This window comes from Scyliorhinus torazame, chromosome 7 (genome assembly GCF_047496885.1).
Source record: "Scyliorhinus torazame isolate Kashiwa2021f chromosome 7, sScyTor2.1, whole genome shotgun sequence".
Taxonomy (NCBI): Eukaryota; Metazoa; Chordata; class Chondrichthyes; order Carcharhiniformes; family Scyliorhinidae; genus Scyliorhinus; species Scyliorhinus torazame.
The window spans coordinates 296,140,559-296,166,527 of record NC_092713.1 but is presented as its reverse complement, the minus strand read 5'-3'; the positions used below and the strand labels follow the sequence as shown (position 1 = coordinate 296,166,527).

Here is a 25,969-nt window from a genome sequence, read left to right as displayed (position 1 = left end):
ACCGGCCCTTGGAAAGAGCACCTACCTAAGCCCACACCTCCACGCTATCTCCACACCTTCACCCTATCCCCGTAACCCCATCTAACCTTTTTTTGTTTTGGACGCTAAGGGCAATTTAGCATAGCCAATCCACCCAACCTGCTCATCTTTGGCCTATGGGAGGAAACCGGAGCACCCGGAGGAAACCCACGTAGACATGGGGAGAACGTGCAGACTCCGCACAGACAGTGACCCAAGCCGGGAATCGAACCTGGGACCCTGGTGCTGTGAAGCAACTGTGCTACAGTGCTGCCCGAGTGAGGGGAAAATGTGTTTGGCGGTGGCATCATGCTGGAGTTGGCGGAACTGGCAGATGATTCTTTGAATGCGGAGGCTGGTGGGGTGAAAAGTGAGGACAAGGGGGACCCTATCCCTATTCTGGGAGGAGGGGAAGGAGTGAGAACAGAGGTGCGGGAGTTGGGTCGATTGGTTGAGAGTCCTGCCGACCACAGAGGGTGGGAAACCACGATTAAGGAAGTTTGAAGACGTGTCAGCAGCACCGTTTTGGAAAGTGGCATCATCAGAACTGATGTGGCGGAGGCAAAGGAACTGGGAGAGTGGGATGGTGTCCTTGCACTCTGTGGGGTGTGAAGAGCTGTAGTCAAGGTAGCTCTGGGAGTCGATGGATTTGGAATGGATACTAGTGGACAGTCTATCTCCAGAAATTAAAATATAAAGGTCAAGGAAGGGAAGCGAAGTGTCTGAGATGAACCATGTGAAGATGATAGACCCGTGGAAATTGGAAGCAAAATTAATACATTTTCCAGGTCCTGACGGGAACATGAAGCGGCACCGAAACAGCCATCAATGTACCGATAAAAAGAGTTGTGGGATAGGGACGGAGTAGGACTGGAACAAGCAATATTCCACATACCCCACAAATAGATAGGCAAAACTGGGACCCATATGGGTACCCATAGCCATTTGGTTTGGAGGAAATGAGACATGTTAAAAGGAGAACTGCATTGAAAAGGAACCGCATATGAAAAGAAAGAATGTGCAGGATTATAGGGAGAAGTTGGGGCAATGTCATGAGGTGAGTTACTCATTTGGAGGCCTGGTACAGACATGTTGGGCCAAATGGTCTCCTGTGCTGCAACAATCCTGTGATGAATAGCACAGCAATGTTAATTCAGGAAGATGAAGATGCAGTAAATTGGTTTCAATATAATATAAAGGTGTTTGTTTCCAGTAATGAACAGTATGAGCCAGTAATTATTCTATACTTGCCTCTAACTAGATTTAAATAGTTTAGGCAATTTGTTTTATACTAATTGATCAAAAAATACATTGTGGAGTTCTTGAACAATTTTCATCTTTTAACAACTTGCCCATCTTCATGAAATGAAATCAAGCATTTATTTTGTTGGCATATGTTTTAGCTTTTGCTCTGTTGCAGACAATAATCGAGTGCCTGAAGTACATTTGTACAGGTGACTTCCCTCCAGGAACCAAAGGACAAACATTCGTCCATGACCCAAAGGTAAGGCAGATTTGTGAAGGTGCCCATGATGCATTTTAACTGAATTGAAATGATTTACTCTGTTCCTTTTTAATTAAAATTATTTTTTATGATTCAAAAGGTGAGCATGCAACTTCTAGCTTTGTCAAATTCCAACACTCCCCATTATAATAACTAACTACAATTTCCAGCTTTTAAACCTGTTACCGTTACTTCATTGCAGTGTTAATGTAAGCCTACTTGTTGTGAAACTATTAATTATTGTTAAATGTAACAACTTCGGGCGCGTGGTGGCACAGTGGTTAGCACTGCTGCCTCAGGCATTGTGGACCCAGGTTCAAATCCCGGCCCTGGGTCATTGTCCGTGTGGAGTTTGCACATTCTCCCCGCGTCTGCGTGCGTTTCTCCCCCACAACCCAAAGATGTGCAGGGTGGGTGGATTGGCCATGCTAAATTACTTAATAAAAAAAAAAGTAACAACTTGTCTTCAACATCAATCATTTTTTCAAATGTTCGCCATGAATTATCGCATTGACAGTTTCAAATACTCGCATGTTGCTGATTTGAAATTCTGTGGTATTACCTGCTTATAAGCCACATTAGTTGTTATTAGTTAGTGTTAAATAACACCGATTTTAGTCTTGCTTCTGTTTGACAGACGATTTGTAGTTTGGGAATCCTGAAGGCAAATGCTTGGATTTGATGCTGCCTTCCCTTTATCAACAATAGCCTAACTGGAAGCTGACAACGAGGGAGGCAAAAAGATTATGTATTTTTGAAATAATGCCCTAAGTTAATTTTGGAATTCACAGAGGTTCTTCACATTATTCTAGGAAAACAAGATTAATATTTTTAACTGTGCTAATTGTAAATATGTTGGTTTAAAGTTGTAGTAGTCAGAGCTCTTCAGTTTTATTCATATTAGTAAAACAACTAAAATAATCCAACTTCAATTGGAAGTGGGTAGAGTTGTGACTGGCCTATGCTAGCATTTTGTCAATATGTTTTTGCTTCCTACATTCAGCTTGACCTATTCTCAGCTAATCTAAAGTGCAGTGGGCATGCTGTTGTATGTCACTACAGTGCTGTGGACATATGAACATGCAAACGAGCAGTAGGCCATGGCGTCTCTTGGTCCTGCTCTGTCATTTTATAGATCATGGCTGATCTGATTGTGGTTTCAACTCTGCTTTCCTGTCTATTATCTATACCCTTTGACTCCCATGTCAATTAAGAATCATCTAACGCCGTATTAAAAATATTGAATGACCCTGCCTCCACTCCTCTCTGGCAAGGAGAATTCCATAAACTAACAATGGTTTGTGAGAAAGGCCCTATATAAATGCAAGTTGTTGAACGCTGCAAATTTAGAGGTAAAATTGATATTTTACCAATAAGGATGCAGGAATTAAAGCCTCTCAGTCTTAAATGGGAGACCCCTTATTTCTAATTCTCCATTGCCATTGATATAGATTGTAAATAATCGAGACTGCACAGATCTCTGTGGCATTGCATTAGTTACAGCTTGCTGACCCGAAAATAACCCATTTATTCCTACACTTTGCTTCCTGTTGGCTAACCAATCCTCTATCCATGCTAATATGTTGTCCCCTACACCATGAGTTTTTATTTTGTGTAGTAACCTTTTCTGTGGAAGCTTATCGAATGGCTTTTGGAAATCACAAATACCACACCTACAGGTTCTCCTTTAGGTGTGGTGAGTAGTGTATTTAAAAAGCCTTACCTTTACAGGAGCAGCCTTCGGATTTCGGCGGCAGCGGTGCGCAGGGGCCTTCTGGGAGGTGAGTAGTGTATTTAAAAAGCCTTACCTTTACAGGAGCAGCCCTTTGGATTTCGGCGGCAGCGGTGCGCAGGGGCCTTCTGGGAGGTGAGTAGTGTATTTAAAAAGCCTTACCTTTACAGGAGCAGCCCTTTGGATTTCGGCGGCAGCGGTGCGCAGGGGCCTTCTTGGAGGTGAGTAGTGAATTTAAAAAGCCTTACCTTTACAGGAGCAGCCCTTTGGATTTCGGCGGCAGCGGTGCGCAGGGGCCTTCTGGGAGGTGAGTAGTGTATTTAAAAAGCCTTACCTTTACAGGAGCAGCCCTTTGGATTTCGGCGGCAGCGGTGCGCAGGGGCCTTCTTGGAGGTGAGTAGTGAATTTAAAAAGCCTTACCTTTACAGGAGCAGCCCTTTGGACTTCGGCGGCAGCGGTGCGCAGGGGCCTTCTTGGAGGTGAGTAGTGAATTTAAAAAGCCTTACCTTTACAGGAGCAGCCCTTTGGATTTCGGCGGCAGCGGTGCGCAGGGGCCTTCTGGGAGGTGAGTAGTGTATTTAAAAAGCCTTACCTTTACAGGAGCAGCCCTTTGGATTTCGGCGGCAGCGGTGCGCAGGGGCCTTCTTGGAGGTGAGTAGTGAATTTAAAAAGCCTTACCTTTACAGGAGCAGCCCTTTGGATTTCGGCGGCAGCGGTGCGCAGGGGCCTTCTGGGAGGTGAGTAGTGTATTTAAAAAGCCTTACCTTTACAGGAGCAGCCCTTTGGATTTCGGTGGCAGCGGTGCGCAGGGGCCTTCTTGGAGGTGAGTAGTGAATTTAAAAAGCCTTCCCTTTACAGGAGCAGCCCTTTGGATTTCGGCGGCAGCGGTGCGCAGGGGCCTTCTGGGAGGTGAGTAGTGTATTTAAAAAGCCTTACCTTTACAGGAGCAGCCCTTTGGATTTCGGCGGCAGCGGTGCGCAGGGGCCTTCTGGGAGGTGAGTAGTGAATTTAAAAAGCCTTACCTTTACAGGAGCAGCCCTTTGGATTTCGGCGGCAGCGGTGCGCAGGGGCCTTCTGGGAGGTGAGTAGTGTATTTAAAAAGCCTTACCCTTACAGGAGCAGCCCTTTGGATTTCGGCGGCAGCGGTGCGCAGGGGCCTTCTGGGAGGTGAGTAGTGTATTTAAAAAGCCTTGCCTGGTCCCGTGTCTGTTCTTCTTTTCTGTTTTATTTGTTTTTATATAAGGCGGGAACCGGAAGTTCGACCTCTGGCAAGTCCCCCCCCCCCCCCCCCCCCAACCAATAAATTCTGGTGGAGAGGGAACCCGAGACACTACACGTGTAGTGTCTCCCACCCGCCCTCCTCCTCTAACCTAATAATAAGACCCATTGGTGTAAGGTAAGTGCCATATTATATTATTATTATATTATTAGCATTGTGCAGGTCAAGGATCGGAGGTGGAGGAGCAGTCTCTGTCAGCGAGAGAACCTGAGAACATCTCAGACACTCGGAAGGTAAGAAGGTAAGTAAGTGATTTTTACTTTTATACCTTTTTTCAAATTGTGTGTGTCGGGGGGAAACTAAAGTGACATCACAGAAAAGCTGTGGCCAGAATGGCTGGTTGGGATTCTAACCTAAATTTTAAAAAAATTTGAGTATTTGGGAACTAATTAAACATAATAACTTAATTATAATTTAGAGGATATCTAAGCCAGAGATCGGAGAGTATTATAGTTAGCTATCGCATTTCTATTAGAAATCTAGTGCTAGGAAACAGATAGTTGACAGTAACTTTGCAATTTTAAAAAAAGTATTTAAAAAAAAAAAGACAAATTTTAATTAATTGACGCAATGTCAGTTAGAGGGGTGCTGTGCTCTGTGAGATGTGGCAGGTCCGGGAGGCTTCCAGCATCCCGGATGGCTTCATCTGCAGAAAGTGCACCCAACTGCAGCTCCTCACAGACCGCATGGTTCGGTTGGAGCAGCAATTGGATGCACTTAGGAGCATGCAGGTGGCGGAAAGCGTCATAGATCGCAGTTATGTAAATGTGGTCACTCCCAAGGTGCAGGCAGAGAAATGGGTGACCACCAGAAAGGGCAGGCAGTCAGTGCAGGAATCCCCTGTGGTTGTCCCCCTCTCGAACAGATATACCCCTTTGGATACTGTCGGGGGGGATAGCCTATCAGGGGAAAACAGCAGCAGCCAGAGCAGTGGCACCACGGCTGGCTCTGATGTTCAGAAGGGAGGGTCAAAGCGCAGTAGAGTAATAGTAATAGGGGACTCTATAGTCAGGGGCACAGATAGGCGCTTCTGTGGACGTGAAAGAGACTCCAGGATGGTATGTTGCCTCCCTGGTGCCAGGGTCCAGGATGTCTCCGAACGGGTAGAGGGAATCCTGAAGGGGGAGGGCAAACAGGCAGAGGTCGTTGTACATATTGGTACTAACGACATAGGCAGGAAGGGGCATGAGGTCCTGCAGCAGGAGTTCAGGGAGCTAGGCAGAAAGTTAAAAGACAGGACCTCAAGGGTTGTAATCTCGGGAGTACTCCCTGTGCCACGTGCCAGTGAGGCTAGAAATAGGAAGATAGAGCAGACAAACACGTGGCTAAACAGCTGGTGTAGGAGGGAGGGTTTCCGTTATCTGGACCACTGGGAGCTCTTCCGGGGCAGGTGTGACCTGTATAAGATGGACGGGTTGCATCTAAACCGGAGAGGCATAAATATCCTGGCCGCGAGGTTTGCTAGTGTCACACGGGAGGGTTTAAACTAGTATGGCAGGGGGGTGGGCACGGGAGCAATAGGTCAGAAGGTGAGAGCATTGAGGGAGAACTAGGGAATAGGGACAGTGTGGCTCTGAGGCAGAGCAGACGGGGAGAAGTTGCTGAACACAGCGGGTCTGGTGGCCTGAAGTGCATATGTTTTAATGCAAGGAGCATTACGGGTAAGGCAGATGAACTTAGAGCTTGGATTAGTACTTGGAACTATGATGTTGCCATTACAGAGACCTGGTTGAGGGAAGGGCAGGATTGGCAGCTAAACGTTCCAGGATTTAGATGTTTCAGGCGGGATAGAGGGGGATGTAAAAGGGGAGGCGGAGTTGCGCTACTTGTTCGGGAGAATATCACAGCTATACTGCGAGAGGACACCTCAGAGGGCAGTGAGGCTATATGGGTAGAGATCAGGAATAAGAAGGGTGCAGTCACAATGTTGGGGGTATACTACAGGCCTCCCAACAGCCAGCGGGAGATAGAGGAGCAGATAGGTAGACAGATTTTGGAAAAGAGTAAAAACAACAGGGTTGTGGTGATGGGAGACTTCAACTTCCCCAATATTGACTGGGACTCACTTAGTGCCAGGGGCTTAGACGGGGCGGAGTTTGTAAGGAGCATCCAGGAGGGCTTCTTAAAACAATATGTAAACAGTCCAACTAGGGAAGGGGCGGTACTGGACCTGGTATTGGGGAATGAGCCCGGCCAGGTGGTAGATGTTTCAGTAGGGGAGCATTTCGGTAACAGTGACCACAATTCAGTAAGTTTTAAAGTACTGGTGGACAAGGATAAGAGTGGTCCGAGGATGAATGTGCCAAATTGGGGGAAGGCTAATTATAACAATATTAGGCGGGAACTGAAGAACATAGATTGGGGGCGGATGTTTGAGGGCAAATCAACATCTGACATGTGGGAGGCTTTCAAGTGTCAGTTGAAAGGAATACAGGACAGGCATGTTCCTGTGAGGAAGAAAGATAAATACGGCAATTTTCGGGAACCTTGGATGACGAGTGATATTGTAGGCCTCGTCAAAAAGAAAAAGGAGGCATTTGTCAGGGCTAAAAGGCTGGGAACAGACGAAGCCTGTGTGGCATATAAGGAAAGTAGGAAGGAACTTAAGCAAGGAGTCAGGAGGGCTAGAAGGGGTCATGAAAAGTCATTGGCAAATAGGGTTAAGGAAAATCCCAAGGCTTTTTACACGTACATAAAAAGCAAGAGGGTAGCCAGGGAAAGGGTTGGCCCACTGAAGGATAGGCAAGGGAATCTGTGTGTGGAGCCAGATGAAATGGGCGAGGTACTAAATGAATACTTTGCATCAGTATTCACCAAAAAGAAGGAATTGGTAGATGTTGAGTCTGGAGAAGGGGGTGTAGATAGCCTGGGTCACATTGTGATCCAAAAAGACGAGGTGTTGGGTGTCTTAAAAAATATTAAGGTAGATAAGTCCCCAGGGCCTGATGGGATCTACCCCAGAATACTGAAGGAGGCTGGAGAGGAAATTGCTGAGGCCTTGACACAAATATTTGGATCCTCGCTGTCTTCAGGGGATGTCCCGGAGGACTGGAGAATAGCCAATGTTGTTCCTCTGTTTAAGAAGGGTAGCAAGGATAATCCCGGGAACTACAGGCCGGTGAGCCTTACTTCAGTGGTAGGGAAATTACTGGAGAGAATTCTTCGAGACAGGATCTACTCCCATTTGGAAGCAAATGGACGTATTAGTGAGAGGCAGCACGGTTTTGTGAAGGGGAGGTCATGTCTCACTAACTTGATAGAGTTTTTCGAGGAGGTCACTAAGATGATTGATGCAGGTAGGGCAGTAGATGTTGTCTATATGGACTTCAGTAAGGCCTTTGACAAGGTCCCTCATGGTAGACTAGTACAAAAGGTGAAGTCACACGGGATCAGGGGTGAACTGGCAAGGTGGATACAGAACTGGCTAGGCCATAGAAGGCAGAGGGTAGCAATGGAGGGATGCTTTTCTAATTGGAGGGCTGTGACCAGTGGTGTTCCACAGGGATCAGTGCTGGGACCTTTGCTCTTTGTAGTATATATAAATGATTTGGAGGAAAATGTAACTGGTCTGATTAGTAAGTTTGCAGACGACACAAAGGTTGGTGGAATTGCGGATAGCGATGAGGACTGTCTGAGGATACAGCAGGATTTAGATTGTCTGGAGACTTGGGCGGAGAGATGGCAGATGGAGTTTAATCTGGACAAATGTGAGGTAATGCATTTTGGAAGGGCTAATGCAGGTAGGGAATATACAGTGAATGGTAGAACCCTCAAGAGTATTGAAAGTCAAAGAGATCTAGGAGTACAGGTCCACAGGTCATTGAAAGGGGCAACACAGGTGGAGAAGGTAGTCAAGAAGGCATACGGCATGCTTGCCTTCATTGGCCGGGGCATTGAGTATAAGAATTGGCAAGTCATGTTGCAGCTGTATAGAACCTTAGTTAGGCCACACTTGGAGTATAGTGTTCAATTCTGGTCGCCACACTACCAGAAGGATGTGGAGGCTTTCGAGAGGGTGCAGAAGAGATTTACCAGAATGTTGCCTGGTATGGAGGGCATTAGCTATGAGGAGAGGTTGAATAAACTCGGTTTGTTCTCACTGGAACGAAGGAGGTTGAGGGGCGACCTGATAGAGGTATACAAAATTATGAGGGGCATAGACAGAGTGGATAGTCAGAGGCTTTTCCCCAGGGTAGAGGGGTCAATTACTAGGGGGCATAGGTTTAAGGTGAGAGGGGCAAGGTTTAGAGTAGATGTACGAGGCAAGTTTTTTACGCAGAGGGTAGTGGGTGCCTGGAACTCACTACCGGAGGAGGTAGTGGAAGCAGGGACGATAGTGACATTTAAGGGGCATCTTGACAAATATATGAATAGGATGGGAATAGAAGGATACGGACCCAGGAAGTGTAGAAGATTGTAGTTTAGTCGGGCAGTATGGTCGGCACGAGCTTGGAGGGCCGAAGGGCCTGTTCCTGTGCCGTACATTTCTTTGTTCTTTGTTTGTTTGTTTAGCCATGTTGCTTGTTACTTCCTTAGATTAGAAAGTAATAATAAATTAGTCAAACCCAATTTCCCTTTCACAAAACCATGTTGACTCCGCCTGATTGCATTAAGATTTTCTAAATGTCCTGCTGTAACGTTCTTAAAAATATTTTCCCAATGTCGGACAGTAGCTTGGTTTAGCATAGTAGCTGAAAGAATATTCATACAACAATGATGCATCAGTGAATCAGATTACCTGCTCTAATCCTGGAAAGATGATTGAAGCCACAAACCTGACTCTGGTGAGAGCGCTACCTATGATCAACCTGACAATGGCAGAGAAGGGAATTTATCTAAGAGTTCTCTTCATGTGGTGCAAAGAAAGTTGACCATGTTAATAGTTTTGAACTATTTGCCAACTGTTTCTTTGTATCTTCATTCCAGAAAACTGGATTCTAAACTGAATGTGAAAGAAAGTAAGCGCAGCGGTTGGGCTAATGTTACGCCTCATAATTTTAGATACATAGCGGAGGGTACAGCATCCGTGAGTCTCTGCTTCAGCTTCGGTTATGTCAACATCACAGACTAACATACGCATTTCAATATTTACGATTGGGCTTAACAATGTGATAATGAGCCGATAATCGGGTTTCTGATTTTGCTTGAGGGATTGATATTGGCTAAGACGTCAGGGGCAAGCCCTCTGTTCTTCTTCGAAATGGTGCCATGGGATCTTTTACATCCACCTGAACAGGTAGATGGACCTCATTTGACATCTTATCCAAAAGACAGCTCTACCAAAAGTGCAGTGCTCTCTTAGTACGAGATAATATAAGGGTGCTCTTTCCAAGAGCCGGTGCAGACCCGATGGGCCGAATGGCCTCCTGCACTGTAAATTCTATGATAATCTATGATAATATCTACCTTTCATGTTCTCATGTCCTGGAGTGGGACGTGAACCTAGAACCTTGTGGTTCGGAGGTGTAAATGCTATCAACTAAGCCAGAGCTGGGAGGGGATGTAATTTTGTTCAGAGACCAGGCAAGTCCAGAATGTGAGGCAAGTTGAGATGTACAGCAGGTGGAGAACAGAGATGGAATAGTTTGACACCACCTGAAATGATCCTTAATATTTTTTTCATTGTTTCAGCTTCTGTTGAAGCCATGTATGTTCTTGATTGAAATATCATGAATTATTCTTCTGACTGCAAATAAAAAGCCCTGACCATCTTAAAGGTAGACACGAAGTTGCCATGCAAATTCGGTTTGAATTCATTAATCTTTCTTAGAGGTTTTCATTATGATCTTGGCACTGAAACATTTTATGAACTTTTATTTCAACGAGTCAAGCTACGTACTTGGGCACAACTCTTATTGGATTCATTTTCTGGATGAATAAATGTGTTTAATCAACTATGGCCTGCTTCTTCATTCATTTAACTGTCTATGGAAACGAGAACCTGTGGTTGAGACTCGAACAGACTCCATCAAAGATTAAATGTAGAAAATTCCTGTCAAAATTAATAGGTCAGATTTGCACATGTATTTGAGGACTGCAGCTCAAAACAGTCATTGTTAACTTTTATCAAGTTCTGAAATTTGCAAGCAGGCCAAGAAGGAGAATGTGTGATGCTGAAAGATTATCCACCAGTTGCCAGGGAGGTGACTAATTTAAAAATAGCAAAATGATCTACTCATGCCCAAAAAGTAGTCGCCTTTATGAAAAAAGGAAGAGGTGCGAATCAGCCTGTCCTGCCCATGTTTTTCACCAGAAATTTGGTGTTAATGGACTTTTTCGCTCTATATTTTTAACATGTAATAATGTGCCAGAGGGCTAATCATTGCTCTTCACTGACCAAATGGGGTTGCCCCACTGGCGTGAGATTTATTTTCAGGTGAAATACATACAGTGCAGTATCTCAAGTCCGATTGTCTGAAAACTATTTGTCAATGTGCTATGTAACAATTTTAATGGCGTAAAATTAAATAAAAACTTATCTGACCAATTTGGCTAGGCATGGTGTGGTCCTGAACTAGCTATCCCCTTCGCTGCTTGTGCCCCGCCTATTCCTGTGCTCCAAAGAACCATTGACCCCCATCCAACCCAGCTTGAGTCGAACTGCCGGACCCGGAATCTGGCAAGGTATGTAACCAGCACGACCCTAGACCCGAGGTTGCCGGTTTTGAGACACTACCTGTAATTGCACATAAACAGAAGAACATTTGGAAATATTCAAGTAATTGAAGAGCTACAAGTTTTATCGTCAGGATGATTTTGCTGCAGTCCAGTAATCTGCAAGATTTTCTTGTACAAGTGAGGTGATATTTCTGGCCACTGTAGTTATCAGCCTTGGTTCAATGTTCACAGTCTCTAATCTGAGTGAGAAAGTTATGGGTTCAAGTTCCACTTGAGTGCACAAAATCTAGGCTGACATACCAGTGCAGTACTGAGGGGGTGCCGCACTGCCAAAGGTGCAAGCTTTGGGATGAGAGGTTAAACCGCGGATGGAAAAGGTCTGTGGCACTGCTTTGAAGAAGAGTTGGAGATTCTTCCCATAATCCGAGACAATGTTTATCCCTCAACCAACATCATGTAAACTGATTATCTGGTCATTATCCCACAAAAATGTTGACCTGTCTGTGTTAAAAACGCTTGCTGCATCTGGAATTTAAAACTGTTCCAATTATATTGCTGCTTGTTTAAATTAGCAGCGTATATTTTGTATACCCAACATTGAACTTTATTGAAATCCTAATATCGCCTGAATATAAACGACTAGTAGAGAGCTTCATATGGAATGTTGTTTTGTATGGATGGACCATACGGAAGGAGGATCTCGACTTGCTAAATAGCTATGAAATGTGTGTTTGGAGGAGAATAGAAAGGATCAGCTGGTCAGTAAAGCAAACAAAAACCCATCTGGTTCACTAATGTCCTTTCGGGAAGGAAATTTGCCGTTCTTACCTGGTCTGGCCTACATGTGACTCCAGATCCACAGCAACGCGGCTGACTCTCAATGGCCCCTGAAATGGAGGGCAGTTAGGGGTGGGCAATAAATGCTGGCCCAGTCAACGACACCCGCGTCTCGGAAAATTAGTTTAAAAAAAGATGAAACATTGTGGAGAGTGAATGAGCAAAGTCATACGTTGAGCTTAATTAGGAAAAGGCAGAGAAATTGTGCAGGGTATATCTCAAGAGGAAACAGACTTGTGAGAGACATTATGGAGGGAAGATTGCAAGGAAGGAGGAACAGTGAAGAGGAGAATATTAATGTTGAAAGGCTTGAACATTGAAGGAAGGTATTGGCAAATGAAAAAAGTCGCACAGGACAGAGAGACGGGGAAAGACTACTATGAGCCAAGGACCTTCCTTCAGGCAGAACATGCATCATGTTGATGCTAAGTGGTTGTTTGAAAACTAAAATTGAAGCTCTGAGAAAAGATTTGTGCACTTAAAATGTGCATGGGACGGCTTTGTTCAAATTTATTTAATGCTGTCCACCAAATTAGTACAACATGGTTACATGGTTTCTCACCTTTGAAAAATATTCAGCTCTTGTATTGGTTCAGCCAAAGTGAATAACTTCAGACTTCCCTACATTAGAACCCAACTTCCCTCTTGTTGGCTACTTGAAAATGCCTCATTTATGCCCACTCTTCTATATGTTAACCAAACCTATATATATGCCAATATGTTTACTCCCAATTCCATGAGCCCTTACCTTGCCTATGTACATCACCAAATCAAGTGCCCTTTGGAAATCCAGATATATTTTATCTACTGGTTCTCTTTTATCCATCCTACTAGTGACAAAAAAACTCCAATAAATTTGGAAAACAAGATTTCACTTTAATAAAACCATGTTGAGTTCTAATCACGTGGCACCATTTTCACGAAGACAGAGAGCCTCGATGTGGAAAATCAGACCTTTGATTTTTGGATTTGTTTATTGTCACGTGTACCAAGGTACAGTGTGCAGCTCAAACAGATCATTTAATACATGAAAAGAAAAACATAATAGGGCAACACAAGGTACACAATGTAAATACTTAGACATCGGCATTGGGTGAAACATACAGAAATGTATTAAGTTACTGTGAAAATCGCCACATGACGCTGCCTGTTCTGGTACACTGAGGAAGAATTCAGAATGTCCAATTCACCTAAGAAGCACGTCTTTCGGGACTTATGGGAGGAAACTGGGGCACCCGGAGGAAATCCACGCAGACACGGGGAGAACATGCAGACTCTGCACAGGCAGTGATCCAAGCAGAGAATCGAACTTGGGTCCCTGGCGCTGTGGAGCAACAGTGCTACCGTGCCGCCCAATGATGAAGCTGATAGACAATTGACTAAAAGTTATCAACAGCTTATATGCATGATTTTCTATTGACGTTTCAGATAACTATAACTAGTTATAGGACAATATTGTTTACTTTTAATAAAGGTTGCCCATGAAACTGATGTGCGAGCGCAAATCCGTCTCCAGTTTCGAGATGTGAATGGAGGAGTAGTGGCTGTGCAGAGGTCAATGCTTTGCACACAGAAAGGAAAAAAGATAGAATTCAAAACGCTGGAGGGGGTGATCACACGAATGAAGTGAGTGCTGGCCCGGACCTTGTGCATTTTGTAGTTGAGTTCACCAGTTAACTATCTCTTCACAATTTATTGTGGTTACTGATAAATGTCTTGTGACATATGTCAACAATCATTGTGACCTTGTGTACCAAGCGTGTATTGGTCAATGACCAGGTTCTTGGGTATTGTTGCAGCGGCAGCAGTGGAGAGGAGGAAATTCTGATTTCAGCAGTGTTGGTAGAATGTTTTGAAACACTGTTGGAAAAATTGGTGAAGTGTGGAAAGAAAATGACATTTTGCAGAGTAAATAGTGAGTGTCCCACTGGGAGCAAACAGTGAGTGTCCCATACAATCCAACTGGGTGTAACCAGTGAGTGTCCCATACTGTCCAGTTGCGAATGAATATTGGGAGTACCGTACTGTCCAACTGGGAACAAACAATGAGCGCCCCTTACTGTCCAACTGGGAGTGTCCCATACTGTCCAGTTGGGAGTAATTAGCGAGTGTCCCTTAACTGTCCAACTGGGAGTACCTCATGTGTGTCCCTTACTGCCCAACTGGGAGTAAACAGTGAGTGTCCTTTCCTGTCCAACTGGGAGTAAACAGTGAGTGTCCCTTACTGTCCAGCTGGGAGAAAACAGTGAGTGTCCCTTACTGCCCAACTGGGAGTAAACAGCGAGTGTCCCTTCCTGTCCAACTGGGAGTAAACAGTGAGTGTCCCTTACTGTCCAGCTGGGAGAAAACAGTGAGTGCCCCTTACTGTCCAACCGGGAGTAAACAGTGAGTGTCCTTTTCTGTCCAACTGGGAGTAACTCATGTGTGTCCCTTACTGTCCAACTGGGAGTAAACAGCGAGAGTCCCTTCCTGTCCAACTGGGAGTAAACAGCGAGTGTCCCTTCCTGTCCAACTGGGAGTAACTCGTGTGTCCCTTACTGTCCAACTGGGAGTAAACAGTGAGTGTCCCTTACTGTCCAGCTGGGAGTAAACAGTGAGTGTCCCTTACTGTCCAGCTGGGAGTAAACAGCGAGAGTCCCTTCCTGTCCAACTGGGAGTAAACAGCGAGTGTCCCTTCCTGTCCAACTGGGAGTAACTCGTGTGTCCCTTACTGTCCAACTGGGAGTAAACAGTGAGTGTCCCTTACTGTCCAGCTGGGAGTAAACAGTGAGTGTCCCTTACTGTCCAGCTGGGAGAAAACAGTGAGTGCCCCTTAGTCCAGCTGGGAGTAAACAGTGAGTGTCTCCTACTGTCCAGCTGGTAGTAAATAGTGAGTGTCCCTTACTGTCCAGCTGGCTGGAAATAGTGAGAGTCCCTTACTGTCCAGCTGGGGGAAATTAGTGAGTGCCTTCACTGCCCAGCTGCCACCAAATAGTGAGTGGCCCTTACTGTCCAGCTGGGAGAAATTTGTGAGTGTCCCTTACTGTCCAGCTGGTAGTAAATAGTGAGTGTCCCTTACTGTCCAGCTGGTAGTAAATAGTGAGTGTCCCTTACTGTCCAGCTGGTAGTAAATAGTGAGTGTCCCTTACTGTCCAGCTGGGAGTAAACAGTGAGTGTCCCTTACTGCCCAACTGGCAGTAAATAGTGAGTGACCCTTACTGTCCAACTGGGAGTAAATAGTGAGTGTCCCTTACTGTCCAGCTGGGAGTAAATAGTGAGTGTCCCTTACTGTCCAGCTGGTAGTAAATAGTGAGTGTCCCTTACTGTCCAGCTGGGAGTAAACAGTGAGTGTCCCTTACTGCCCAACTGGGAGTAAATAGTGAGTGACCCTTACTGTCCAGCTGGTAGTAAATAATGAGAGTCCCTTCCTGTCCAGCTGGGAGTAATTAGTGAGTGTCTCTTACTGTTGAGTTGGACATGTATAGTGAATGTCCCTTGCTATCAGCTGGGGTTAAAATGTGAGTGTCTCTGTTATTCAGGTTGAAGTAGTGAGTACGACTGCTGTGCAACTCTGGTATAGCTGTCGAAGTAGCCATGTCTGTTTGTCTCACAGGTGATCCGACCTTGGAGAGAGAATGTGGATTTTGATGTGTGTTTGTGTTATGAAGGATGGTGTTCAGAAAGGACAAGTAATTTTGATAAATCCTTGAAAATCTTTTGCAATTTTTAAAGGCACGGGGAGAAAGTGAGCTTGAGTTCGAAATGTGCAGAGATGGACCGAGAGATGATCAGCGCCTTGGGTGTATCAAAATCTGTGTTAAACAATGTCATTTTCTGTCATCAAGAAGATTCAAACTGGCCTTTGAGTGAAGGAAAAGCTCTGAAACAGAAATTTGATGAGATTTTCTCAGCTACAAGGTGAGTTATTTTCTCCACCGATTTCCAGAAAAATGTTCCTTTAATGGATGGGTAGGGTTGAGTGTATCCTTCTAGCAATGACTTAGGTGTAAGTGAATGTCTTTATTTGTAGAAGTCATGTTTCACTGGAAGTGCTTATCGCCTGCTTCTTGATATGTACTGACCTGCAAACAACAGGGAAGAATGTTGGACTTAATTACGTCCGATCTTTGCATGCCATAGATCATGATGGTACCTTGCCCCACATACACTCTGATCTATTTCTGGTTTTTATGTAAGTTTTCCTTGAATAGCCTGTGCTGCCCATGATTGGAATCCTGACCTTAACTTGCAAAGTATCCAGGATGGAGTGGGCCCAGGGTGAACAACAAACATTTCATTTCTCGGGAATAGTCTACATGAATCATTCAGTCTTCCAAGTTAACGTTTGGGAATTTTTCCTGACAATGTTGTATGACTAATTGGGTTTCTTTCTGAATACTTATGAAAGTATTTTGGATGCTGTAAGTCTGAAATAGAAACAGAAAATACCTTGCAGCAGTGCTGACCCTTCAATGAAAGTGCTCCCTTGGTGATTGTCTCTGTTTAAAAATGCAAAAGTGAACATGCAATTGGCATGTGAAGGTTGTCTTCAGAGGTTTACCATGAACAGCCAGGTTGAATTAATGCATAATCTCTATTTTTCCCTTTTTACTGCAGATATATTAAAGCATTGGAAACGTTGCGCCAGGTCCGCTTGAAACAGTCACAGTCAGTCCGGGAGTACCAAACGGAGCTCAAGTACCTGAAGCAAAACAAAGAAAAAGCCCACGAAATTCAGGGTCAGCTGGCTGACAAAGAGACCCAGCTGGCTGCTTCGAAGGAAAATGTCCAATCAATTGAAAACCGGATTGCTCCCTTAGAGGTGATGTTTTTTCATTGCAGCCACTTGTAGCCTGGAAGGTTGTGTCTGGGTTTCTTTTTATATAAAACAGCAAATATATGTGTGACAAGGAAACTGAGGAAAAAGCTTACTGATAAATTTGCTTACAGGTATTGGGCTGGATTCTCGGCAGCCCTGAGCCACAATCACGTTTGGTGCGGGGGCGGAGAATCTGCGTTCACGACCGAATCGCGTCCGGCAATTCTCCAGGCCCCAGAGAATCGCTCGTCCGTGAATCACGCCGCGCGTCTGGGGGGCCTTTGAGGCCCTCCCAGTGATACTCGCTCCCAACTGGCCGATTTCCGAAGGCGTGGTTCTAACTACATATGGCTGCTCGTGACACTCGCGTGGCGGCTGCGGACTCAGTCTGTGGCCGCCCTGGTGAAGGGCGGGGGGGGATCCAGCACCGGGGGGAGGGGGGGGGGGGGGGGGGGGGGGCCTTATGGGCGGACGGGGCAGCGATCGGGTCGGTCCGGTGCAGGGGCGCGCGCCTGATCGGGGAACCTTGTTTCTTTGTGATGGTCCGCTGTCCGGGTCCGTCATGGCGTTCGGCGAAGCCGTCGCCATGCGCAGACTCGGAACCGGAAGTGCAGGGCCCTATCTGCAGCCAAAGCTGCAGGTGAAGCACTTCGTCCCTGCCAGCTCCTGCAGGTAAACAAATCGCTCTTTATTTTTTGCAGGAAACTGGGCAGTGAAATGGCAGTGTTTTTATGCCGGCGTGGGGACACAGCCCCATTTTTGTAGAATCCAGCCCATTGTCTTTCTGAGTATTTGGATAAAGAAAATCAGCAGTGTTTGAATCCTGTTTGAAAGGTGCCATGGAGTCATACAAATTTGATATAAAATAAATACGCCAGTTATTTTCCCCAGTTATGAAAAGAACTTCTTAATAGAACTACTCTGCAATCGCACCAGCATAAATGGAAAGTGACTTCTTGCCCCAATATCTGCTGTGGCGAGGTTGTTGAAGAGGGGTCCTTTGGCTTTACTACTACCTTAAATATTTTTCAGTAAAAGATACCTTTTTCTTAAGTCTAGCAATTTATATGCTTGGAATTGTAAACATTTTTACAGGAACATCCAAGTTTTGTGAATGCTGGAAGTCTTAAATAAATTTTGCTGCAAATGCACTTTATGTAATATTTGCTCTTTTGCCTCCTCTTTCCTCGTTATCCAAAGCCTCAAACACTCCTTCTCGGTGAAGCAGCGATTTACATGTACTGTGTTGTAATATGATACGTGGCGATGTTTGATTGAGAGCTTGAGACCTGGATGTCCAAACATGAACCATTTATTCTTAATCTTCATCTATTCACAACTCCAAATTATGGTCACTACAGATAGGCTACTTAGTTAAGAGTGCTGTACCCAGACTGTTCCCCCAGACCCTCTTACCATATTAACCTTTGCTCTGCAAATACCATTACATTATAATGCATGCAGGCACATAACACAGCGTGTCCCTTTCAATTTAGTTTGCTGTATTCACTGCATGCAATATGACCTCATCTACACCAGATACCAAATGCAGATTGGGTGACCGTTTTGCGGGACATGCCTACTCAGACCACAAGCATGAACCTGAGCTTCCAGTGATTTGTCATTTTAATTGCCTTGCTTTTGCGCTGACATACCTGTCCTCGGCTTGCTGCATTATTTCAGTGTAGTTCAAAGTAAATCTCTCAATTAGGCTTCTGACTCAACACAGAGTTCACCAATTTTGGATCATAAACTTTGACCTTCCATTTTGTCGTCTCCTTTTTGCATTTTTTGATTTTTCTGTTATTTTTGCTTTCAAACAAATAGCATGCCTGCTCTTGGCATGTTTTGCCCTATTACCATTCTCTTCGGCCCTGTATTATCTTCTGTCATTCAGTCTGTCATGCCTTCCACCTAATCACTGACCTTTTGTACTTGATCCACCCATCCCTTGCTCAAAACCTATTACATTTCTAATGGTTCCCAATTCTGATGAAAAGTCATCAACCAAAAACATTAGATGGAATCTTGAGAAGATCTCGGGAGCGGGAAATGAGATGGGCATGGGCACGTGATTGAGCTGGAGGCAAAATGTCAGCTTCCTGACAGTGGAGTAAAATTTGAAGATTTGAGAGTTGAGGACCCACAGAGGCTGGGTCAAGGTCCAACAGACCCACCATCTGAAGTACCGCTCCTGGCGCCTCCTATTGGTCAGCGGAACAATGAGGCACAGGATGTGACGTTAGGAAAACTATCTGGTTGGAAATCTGCCATCCTGACCTGGTCTGGCCTACATGTGATTCCAGGTCCACAGCAATGTGATTGACTCTTAACTCCCCTCAAAAATGGTCAAGCAAACCACTCAATTCAAGGGCAGTTAGGGACATACAACAAATGCTGGCCTTTTCCTTTGGGCAACACGGTAGCACAAGTGACTAGCACTGTGGCTTCACAGCGCCAGGGTCCCAAGTTCGATTCCCCACTGGGTCACTGTCTGTGCGGAGTCGGCACGTTCTCCCCGTGTCTGCGTGGGTTTCCTCCGGGTGCTCCGGTTTTCTCCCACAGTCCAACGACGTGCAGGTTAGGTGGATAGGCCATGCTAAATTGCCCTTAGTGTCCAAAAGGTTAGGAGGGGTTATTGGGTTACAGGGATAGGGTGGAAGTGAGAGATAAGTGGGTCGGTGCAGACCCGATGGGCCGAATGGCCTCCTTCTGCACTGTATGTTCTATGTTCCAGTGATGCCCACATCCCATGAAATAATTTTTTAACATGCCGCAAGAGGTTGAGCTATCCAACTACTTTTTATTTGCATGTAAAAAGGAAAATTTCAATCCCAACACCTCACCCCCCCCCCCCTCACCCCCCCCCCCCCCCCCCCCCCCCCCCCATCCTTCAACCTGGCACTCTTCATCGAGCTTCAGCTGAAGGCTCGATCCAAAACCCCAAATGAGCAAAACCCAACCAAAGACAGATACAGAATCTACGGCACAGAAACACACCTTTGTGCCCAACAGGCCTATGGCAGCATTTATGCTGGGGATGCTGGATCCGTATCATATTTGCTAGGGACAAACAATACAGATATAAAATTGATAAAACCTGATTCCAGCTGGCCAGACTTGACTGAATCAGTCCTCAGTTAACAGAGCCATCAGGATACTGCACTGGTCCCAGTTACTCGAAAAAGACACTGTACTGGTAAATTTGAACAGGTATCTGTTGTCATGGAGAATTTGACCACATTTTAAAAAAGTTCTGGTCCCATGTTTCTTAAAAGGTGAACACTCAAGTGCACCAACACCTTTAGATTGGATCAAGGCTCAAAGTATGCAAAAGTGTTGAAGATGTTTTAAGCCCCCTTCACCCCCTGATAAACATCAAGCTTGCTGCTTTTAACTTGCAACTTCCAGCATAAAATGGTCTGACGGGTTTGTTTCCTGTGGGTCTTTTGCAATTTTCAGTTAAATTTGATTTCAATCTCTTCAAAAGGTGTGAAGTTGTGGTGGGTGCAGCTTCAACAAGTTTGATGCTCAAACAATTTTAACGTAGCAGAATTGGTTTATTTACATGCAAATACACTCAAAAGGCAGCAACATATTGAAATACACTGATGGGTCATCCTGTAATATTTCTGTTCCTGGCAGCACAGCAGCATAAGCAGAAGGTAGCTGTCATTTTCTGGTCTGACATCAGGTGCAGACAGTCACCATGCAAACCTCGCACAGCTACTGAATCACCCCAGTGTGTCTTGCGTTCCCAGCTAAAGAAAAGCCTCACAGGAGTACCTGGTCAGGAAAAGTGTTTCCTAACTTCTCTCCGAAATGGCCCAGCTCTGATTCTACGATTATGACTTCTTGTCCTAGGCTCTCCCACCAATGGAAAATGTTTCGTTACCGAGCAAATTGATTCCTCTCAAAATCCTTTAAAAAAAACCACAATCACTCCTTAACCTTCTGTATTCCAGGCGATGCAAGTCTAGGTTTTGTAATATTTCCACATCATCTAACCCATGAAACAGCCCTGTGGAATTTGAACCCCTGTCCCTGGAGCAATCTGTGCCTCTGGATTACTAGCCCAGTGACATTACCAGTAAAACGTATGATGGTCAATGTGCTGAGTAGCCAGGGAGTGCCTTGTCTTTCCAGCAGAGAAACATAACTGCATTGGGATGATTTTGTCCGATAGGTATTAGTAACTGGTCCCAGGTGCAGCTACAAACACATATTCATTCATTTTAGAATAAAATTCCAGAATACATGCACACAAGTAAATGCTCTTCAACGTGTAGATTTACTTAGCATCTACTATCAGTCAGTAACTAAGGAAGGAAAGAACTTGCAATGATCAGATAAGTGTCCGCACACTGCTTTTCATCTCACCATTTTCCCAACAAACACACACAAAGTTTGAAGTTCACGTGCATACGCCTTGTGAATGTATGGAGTTCACATTGCCAAGGACAGTGCCCATCATTCGTTTTATAATTGTTAATCAGAAGTATAATCAGCCACATCTGAATTTTCAGTTAACCAACCACGTGGACAACATTGCATTGGGGAATCTTTTTTTAAAATGCATCACATTATTCTACTTGAGCTCGTCCTGCAAAGAGCTAAATTGTACCATTATTAGAGTTGGAATGGGTGCAGTGTGGCAAACGTTGTGCTGCAGTGGAATTGGCACTGTACCCTTTCACTTCCCTGGGTGGGATTGAAACTAGACTTGGGTTTGATAAGATGGAAGTATCCTTTTTTATTTCTCCTTTTAAGGGCCTTGCATGAAATGATTTTGAGTAGTTCAGTTTAGTTCTAAGCAGGTGGGAGGGAGGTCGTGGCACAATAGTATTGTCACTGGACTCGTATACCAGAGACCCAGGGTGATCCTCTGTGGACCTAGGCTTGAATCCCACCATGACAGTATGGTGGAATTTGAATTCCGTAAGAACCTGGATTGAATGAAAAGTCTAATAACGTTTAACACCCATCTGGATAACTGATGCTCTCTAGGGAAGAAAATCTGCCATCCTTGTCTGGTCTACATGTGACTCCAGACCCTCAGCAATGGCCGAGCGAGCTCAACGGCAATTAGGAATGCCAGTGACACCCAGTTCCAAAAAATAAAAAAAATCTTGTCGAGTTGGCAGTTTTGTTCACTGTGGGCATGTTTTTTTGAATTGCATTTAAGTCATGCTATTAGGTTAAGTGGAAGGAGATGCACAATGCATTTATGCTTCATCAAGGAACACTAAGCGGATGCTACTGGGTATCAAAGGTTGGGAGGGCGAAGAATCATATTCCATTCCTAATACTTTGATAAAAATGTGATCGATTTGACTCATTTTCTCCCCCGAAATGCAAATTTTAGCTGTCTTTTTGGGGCAAATGTGGCCAAAGGTTTGTATTACTTTTTGACAATTCATGATTACTTATTGCACTTGGGTAATGAATCCCTCTGTCAATTGTGTAGAGCATCTTCAGTGCTGGAGCAAAGAATAAAATGGCTGAGCGTGTAGAATAAACGTATTTCCTTGTGCTACCAACTTTGTGGAATATATATTTAACTAAAGATTCCAAAGACACCAAGAATATTCCAAATATTTGTTTACGCCATCTGGATGCTGTTATTTGATAAGGATGGAACTTGATGAGCCAAATGGCTAATTTTCACTCTATCATTAGTGCTATAATCACCCTGTTTCTGTTTCCTTTCCAATACTAGTGCAGAAATGTGATCTTGAGGGTGCCTAGAGATTAGGCGAGTTTCAACAGGCCTTTTGACAATGGTTGGTGGGGAGGGGTGGGAATGTTGCAGCTGAGTGGATCCTCTTCTCGTCCGATATCGATAACGCTTGATACCCTGGCTGAGATTAGTTAATTTAGCAGAAGCAAATGATCAAATTTTGCACCTTGTGCTCCATATGGCTGTGGCGTACGTGGGATGCAGGATTTCACACTAATGCACACGTATAGGAATAAAGGGTTATGGTGTTCGGGTGGGGAAGTGGAGCTGAGTCCACAAAAGATGAGCCATGATCTCATTGAATGGCGGAGCAGACTCGAAGGGCCAGATGGCCTACTCTTGCTCCTAGTTCTTATGTTCTTATGTATGGCTGTGGAGTATACTGCTGCAAAGCGTCTATCTGTAATGTTTTGACTGGCTGCTCGTGTTCAAGTGACCCAAGATTATTTGTCTTGGCAAGGGTGTTTAAAATGAGTTTTAAAGGCAAGTCGAATAAGTGCATGAGGAAAGAAATGCTGATAGGATGGGAGGAGGCTCGTGTGAAGCATAAACACCAGCACCGATCAGTTGGGTCAAGTAGCCTATTACTGTGCTGCATGTTTTATGCAATGTAGATTAAAGTCAAAGTGTTTATTTGCCTTTGCAATTTTAGGTGACGGTTATAATCTGTTTGAATTTTGACTTTGCAATTTGTTTCTCATGATGGGATTGCTGCTCTGTAATTGCATGCATTGGCTGGGTCTTTCCAGTCCGGTCTGTGATGGGATCATCGCAGGGATGATGGAAAATTACACGGAGCTGCTAAATAACTATCCGTTGACTTTGTGTAGGAATTTTGTGGGGCCAGGAAATCCTGTTAATTGTTTCTGCTATGAACTTAGTAACTGGGCTGTTTGTAATTCTTCTTTCATTCCTGTTTCTTCAAATGGCAGATTTGATAGCACATTTTGTGTCATAGAATTTACAGTACAGAAGGAGGCCATTCGGCCCATCGGGTCTACACCGGCCTCTGAAAGAACATCCTATCTAAGCCCACACCTCCATCCTATCCTTGTAACCCAGCAACCTCACCTAACTTTTGGACACTACGGAGCAATTTTGCACTCAATCTCCTAACCCGCTTTGGACTGTGGGAGGAAACCGGAGCGCCAGGAGGAAACCCATGCAGACATGGGGAGAACGTGCAGACTCCACACTGAGCGGCTGCTACTGGGTATCGCACCTGGGTCCCTGGCGCTGTGAAGCAACAGCAGTAACCACTGTGCTACTGTGCCGCCCTTGTTGGATGAATCTAAATGTAAAGTCCATCTCTTGATGACCTGCTTTGTGATTGTTTGCTTCCTATCTGTAGCTTCCTCTCGAAATAGAAATAACAGATTATTTAAATAATTGTATTCTCCGAAGAGGAACTATTATTTAAACTAAAGGAGTCAGACACTGGCGAGCTTTCCCAACCTCAGAAGGTGGAACAATTCAATGTGCCGTGTTCTCTGAAGCAACCTCCACAGTGCACCTTTAAAGACATCAGTGAACCAGTTAGATTTTACCGACAATCCATTAGCTTTATGGGTACTGTTATTGATGCTTGCATTTGTTTATTTAATTGAATTGAAATTCACAAACTGCCGTAGTGGGATTTAAGGCCTGGTTTATTGGTTCAAGCCTCTGGGTTATACATAGGGCTATATGGCTTTAAACTTTAAAAAAAAGGGGAGGGGTTCAGGTGAGGGTAAACTTATAAATCAATAGCAAAAATGTCGAAGTCGTAGAACCGTCGAACAATTTGGATAAACATAAAAGAGTGCATCGGAAGGGACAAACAATTCAACTGTAATAGTGCATCAGCAAATATGGTCAAATCTGTGCAAAATGGTTAAATGGTTAGAATTAAACGCACTTTGTCTGATTCTGAAGCATTTTTAACAAGATAGATGAACTTGTGGCAGAAATTGTTGTACCTTCTAAACTAGTCTGTATTTGACCCATATACGATGGACAAATTACCACAAGTTGCTTAGTACAATAATAGTTTATTTCACACACACAAAGTTAATGTTAATCAATCACACACACATACGAGTTGAGCTCTTAAGCTAATACACTAGAAAGACCTTAACTTAACTTCCAGGTGATTGGCAAGTACAGAGCAGACATGGCCTCATCTGGAATTATGTTGTCTGGCAGTGCTGGATGTCTGTTGCTGATCGTGTGTGTCTTCGGCTCTGGTCCCTCTGTGGATGGCGTGGATGGTCCTCTGCTTGGCTGGTGAAGGGGTCACCGTTGTTGTCGTCAGTCAAATGCTGCAGTCGAGAGAGCGAATGGTGGGCTGCGCAGCACCTTTTATCCTTTGGGAATTCCGCACGCTTGTGGGCGGTCCCAGGTGAATTGTTCAATCAATCGATCGGGGCTCAATCACTCTGATCGATCGCAACCAATTAAGGGTTGCCAGCTTGATGGCTGGGCAGGTCCTGGTCAGCCATGGCCATTAGTGTCCAAGGCACATAGGCCTTCCCAAATAAGGAAAATAGATGCCACCAAGTCTGACACTTATTGTTAGTTTCTGCCTGGAGCCCATTGTTCCGGGATGGCCTTTTTAATGGTATTTTCTCTGTGTCAGTTTCTGCAAAAGTCTGAGCTGCAGCCTTTGTATATTTACAGGCTGCAGCCTGTCTGTGTTCTGTCTTTGGCCAAATTTCCCATCGATCTTTGTGGTGGCCATTTTAGGTGGCCACTAAATAAATGAATATACCTAAAAACCATTATGGAGACGTGGTTGCATGATGCATAATAAAGAGGGATGTTCTTGGTTCTGAAAAGCAGGAAGTAATAGATCTGAGTGAAAATTGAAAAGGGGAGGGGGAAGAAAGCATTGATAGGGAGTAGTTTATTAGCCCCTTATAATAGTTTTACTGATGGATGGAGTATCACCGTATAAACCCATGAAAAAGTCTAGTTTCTAAGATTAAATTTTTAGCCAACAAATAGGGGATCAATTTTTACATGAGTAATAGTTTTGAAGGGTTGAAATACATGGAAATTTCTTAATTTGAGGGTCATTCAGTAAATTTGGTGGGGGAAGATGATGGCATAATGATAATCTCACTGGACTAGTCACCATATGCCCTAGCTAATGCCATAGAGAAAACCTTAAAACCATAGCAGCTGGTGGAAGTCAAATTCAGGGAATAAAATCTGGAATTGAAAGCAAGCCTCCAAAATGAAGTGCCATGAAACTATCATTAATTGACAAAGAAATCCATCTGGTTCATTGATGTCCTTTAGGGAAGGAAATTTGCCATCCTTGCCTGGCCTACACGTGACTTCAGGTGTGCAGTAATGGGGCTGGTTTAGCACACTGGGCTAAATAGCTGGCTTTTAAAGCAGGCCAGCAGCAAGGTTCAATTCCCGTACCAGCCTCCCCGAACAGGTGCCGGAATGTGGTG

At 44.6% G+C, this 25,969-nt stretch overlaps 1 protein-coding gene across 3 annotated transcripts in view; it reads left to right on the top strand.

Annotated features, from left to right (window-relative positions):
• Nucleotides 1–25,969, top strand: part of rad50 (RAD50 homolog, double strand break repair protein) — a 247,401-nt gene that overhangs the window by 39,879 nt on the left and 181,553 nt on the right. For all 3 annotated transcript variants that reach the window (XM_072512634.1, XM_072512633.1, XM_072512635.1), the window contains exons 3-6: nt 1,439–1,522; nt 13,463–13,614; nt 15,700–15,885; nt 16,585–16,789. In XM_072512634.1, coding sequence (XP_072368735.1) covers nt 1,439–1,522; nt 13,463–13,614; nt 15,700–15,885; nt 16,585–16,789 — 627 coding nt within the window. The remainder of the gene's footprint in view (nt 1–1,438; nt 1,523–13,462; nt 13,615–15,699; nt 15,886–16,584; nt 16,790–25,969) is intronic.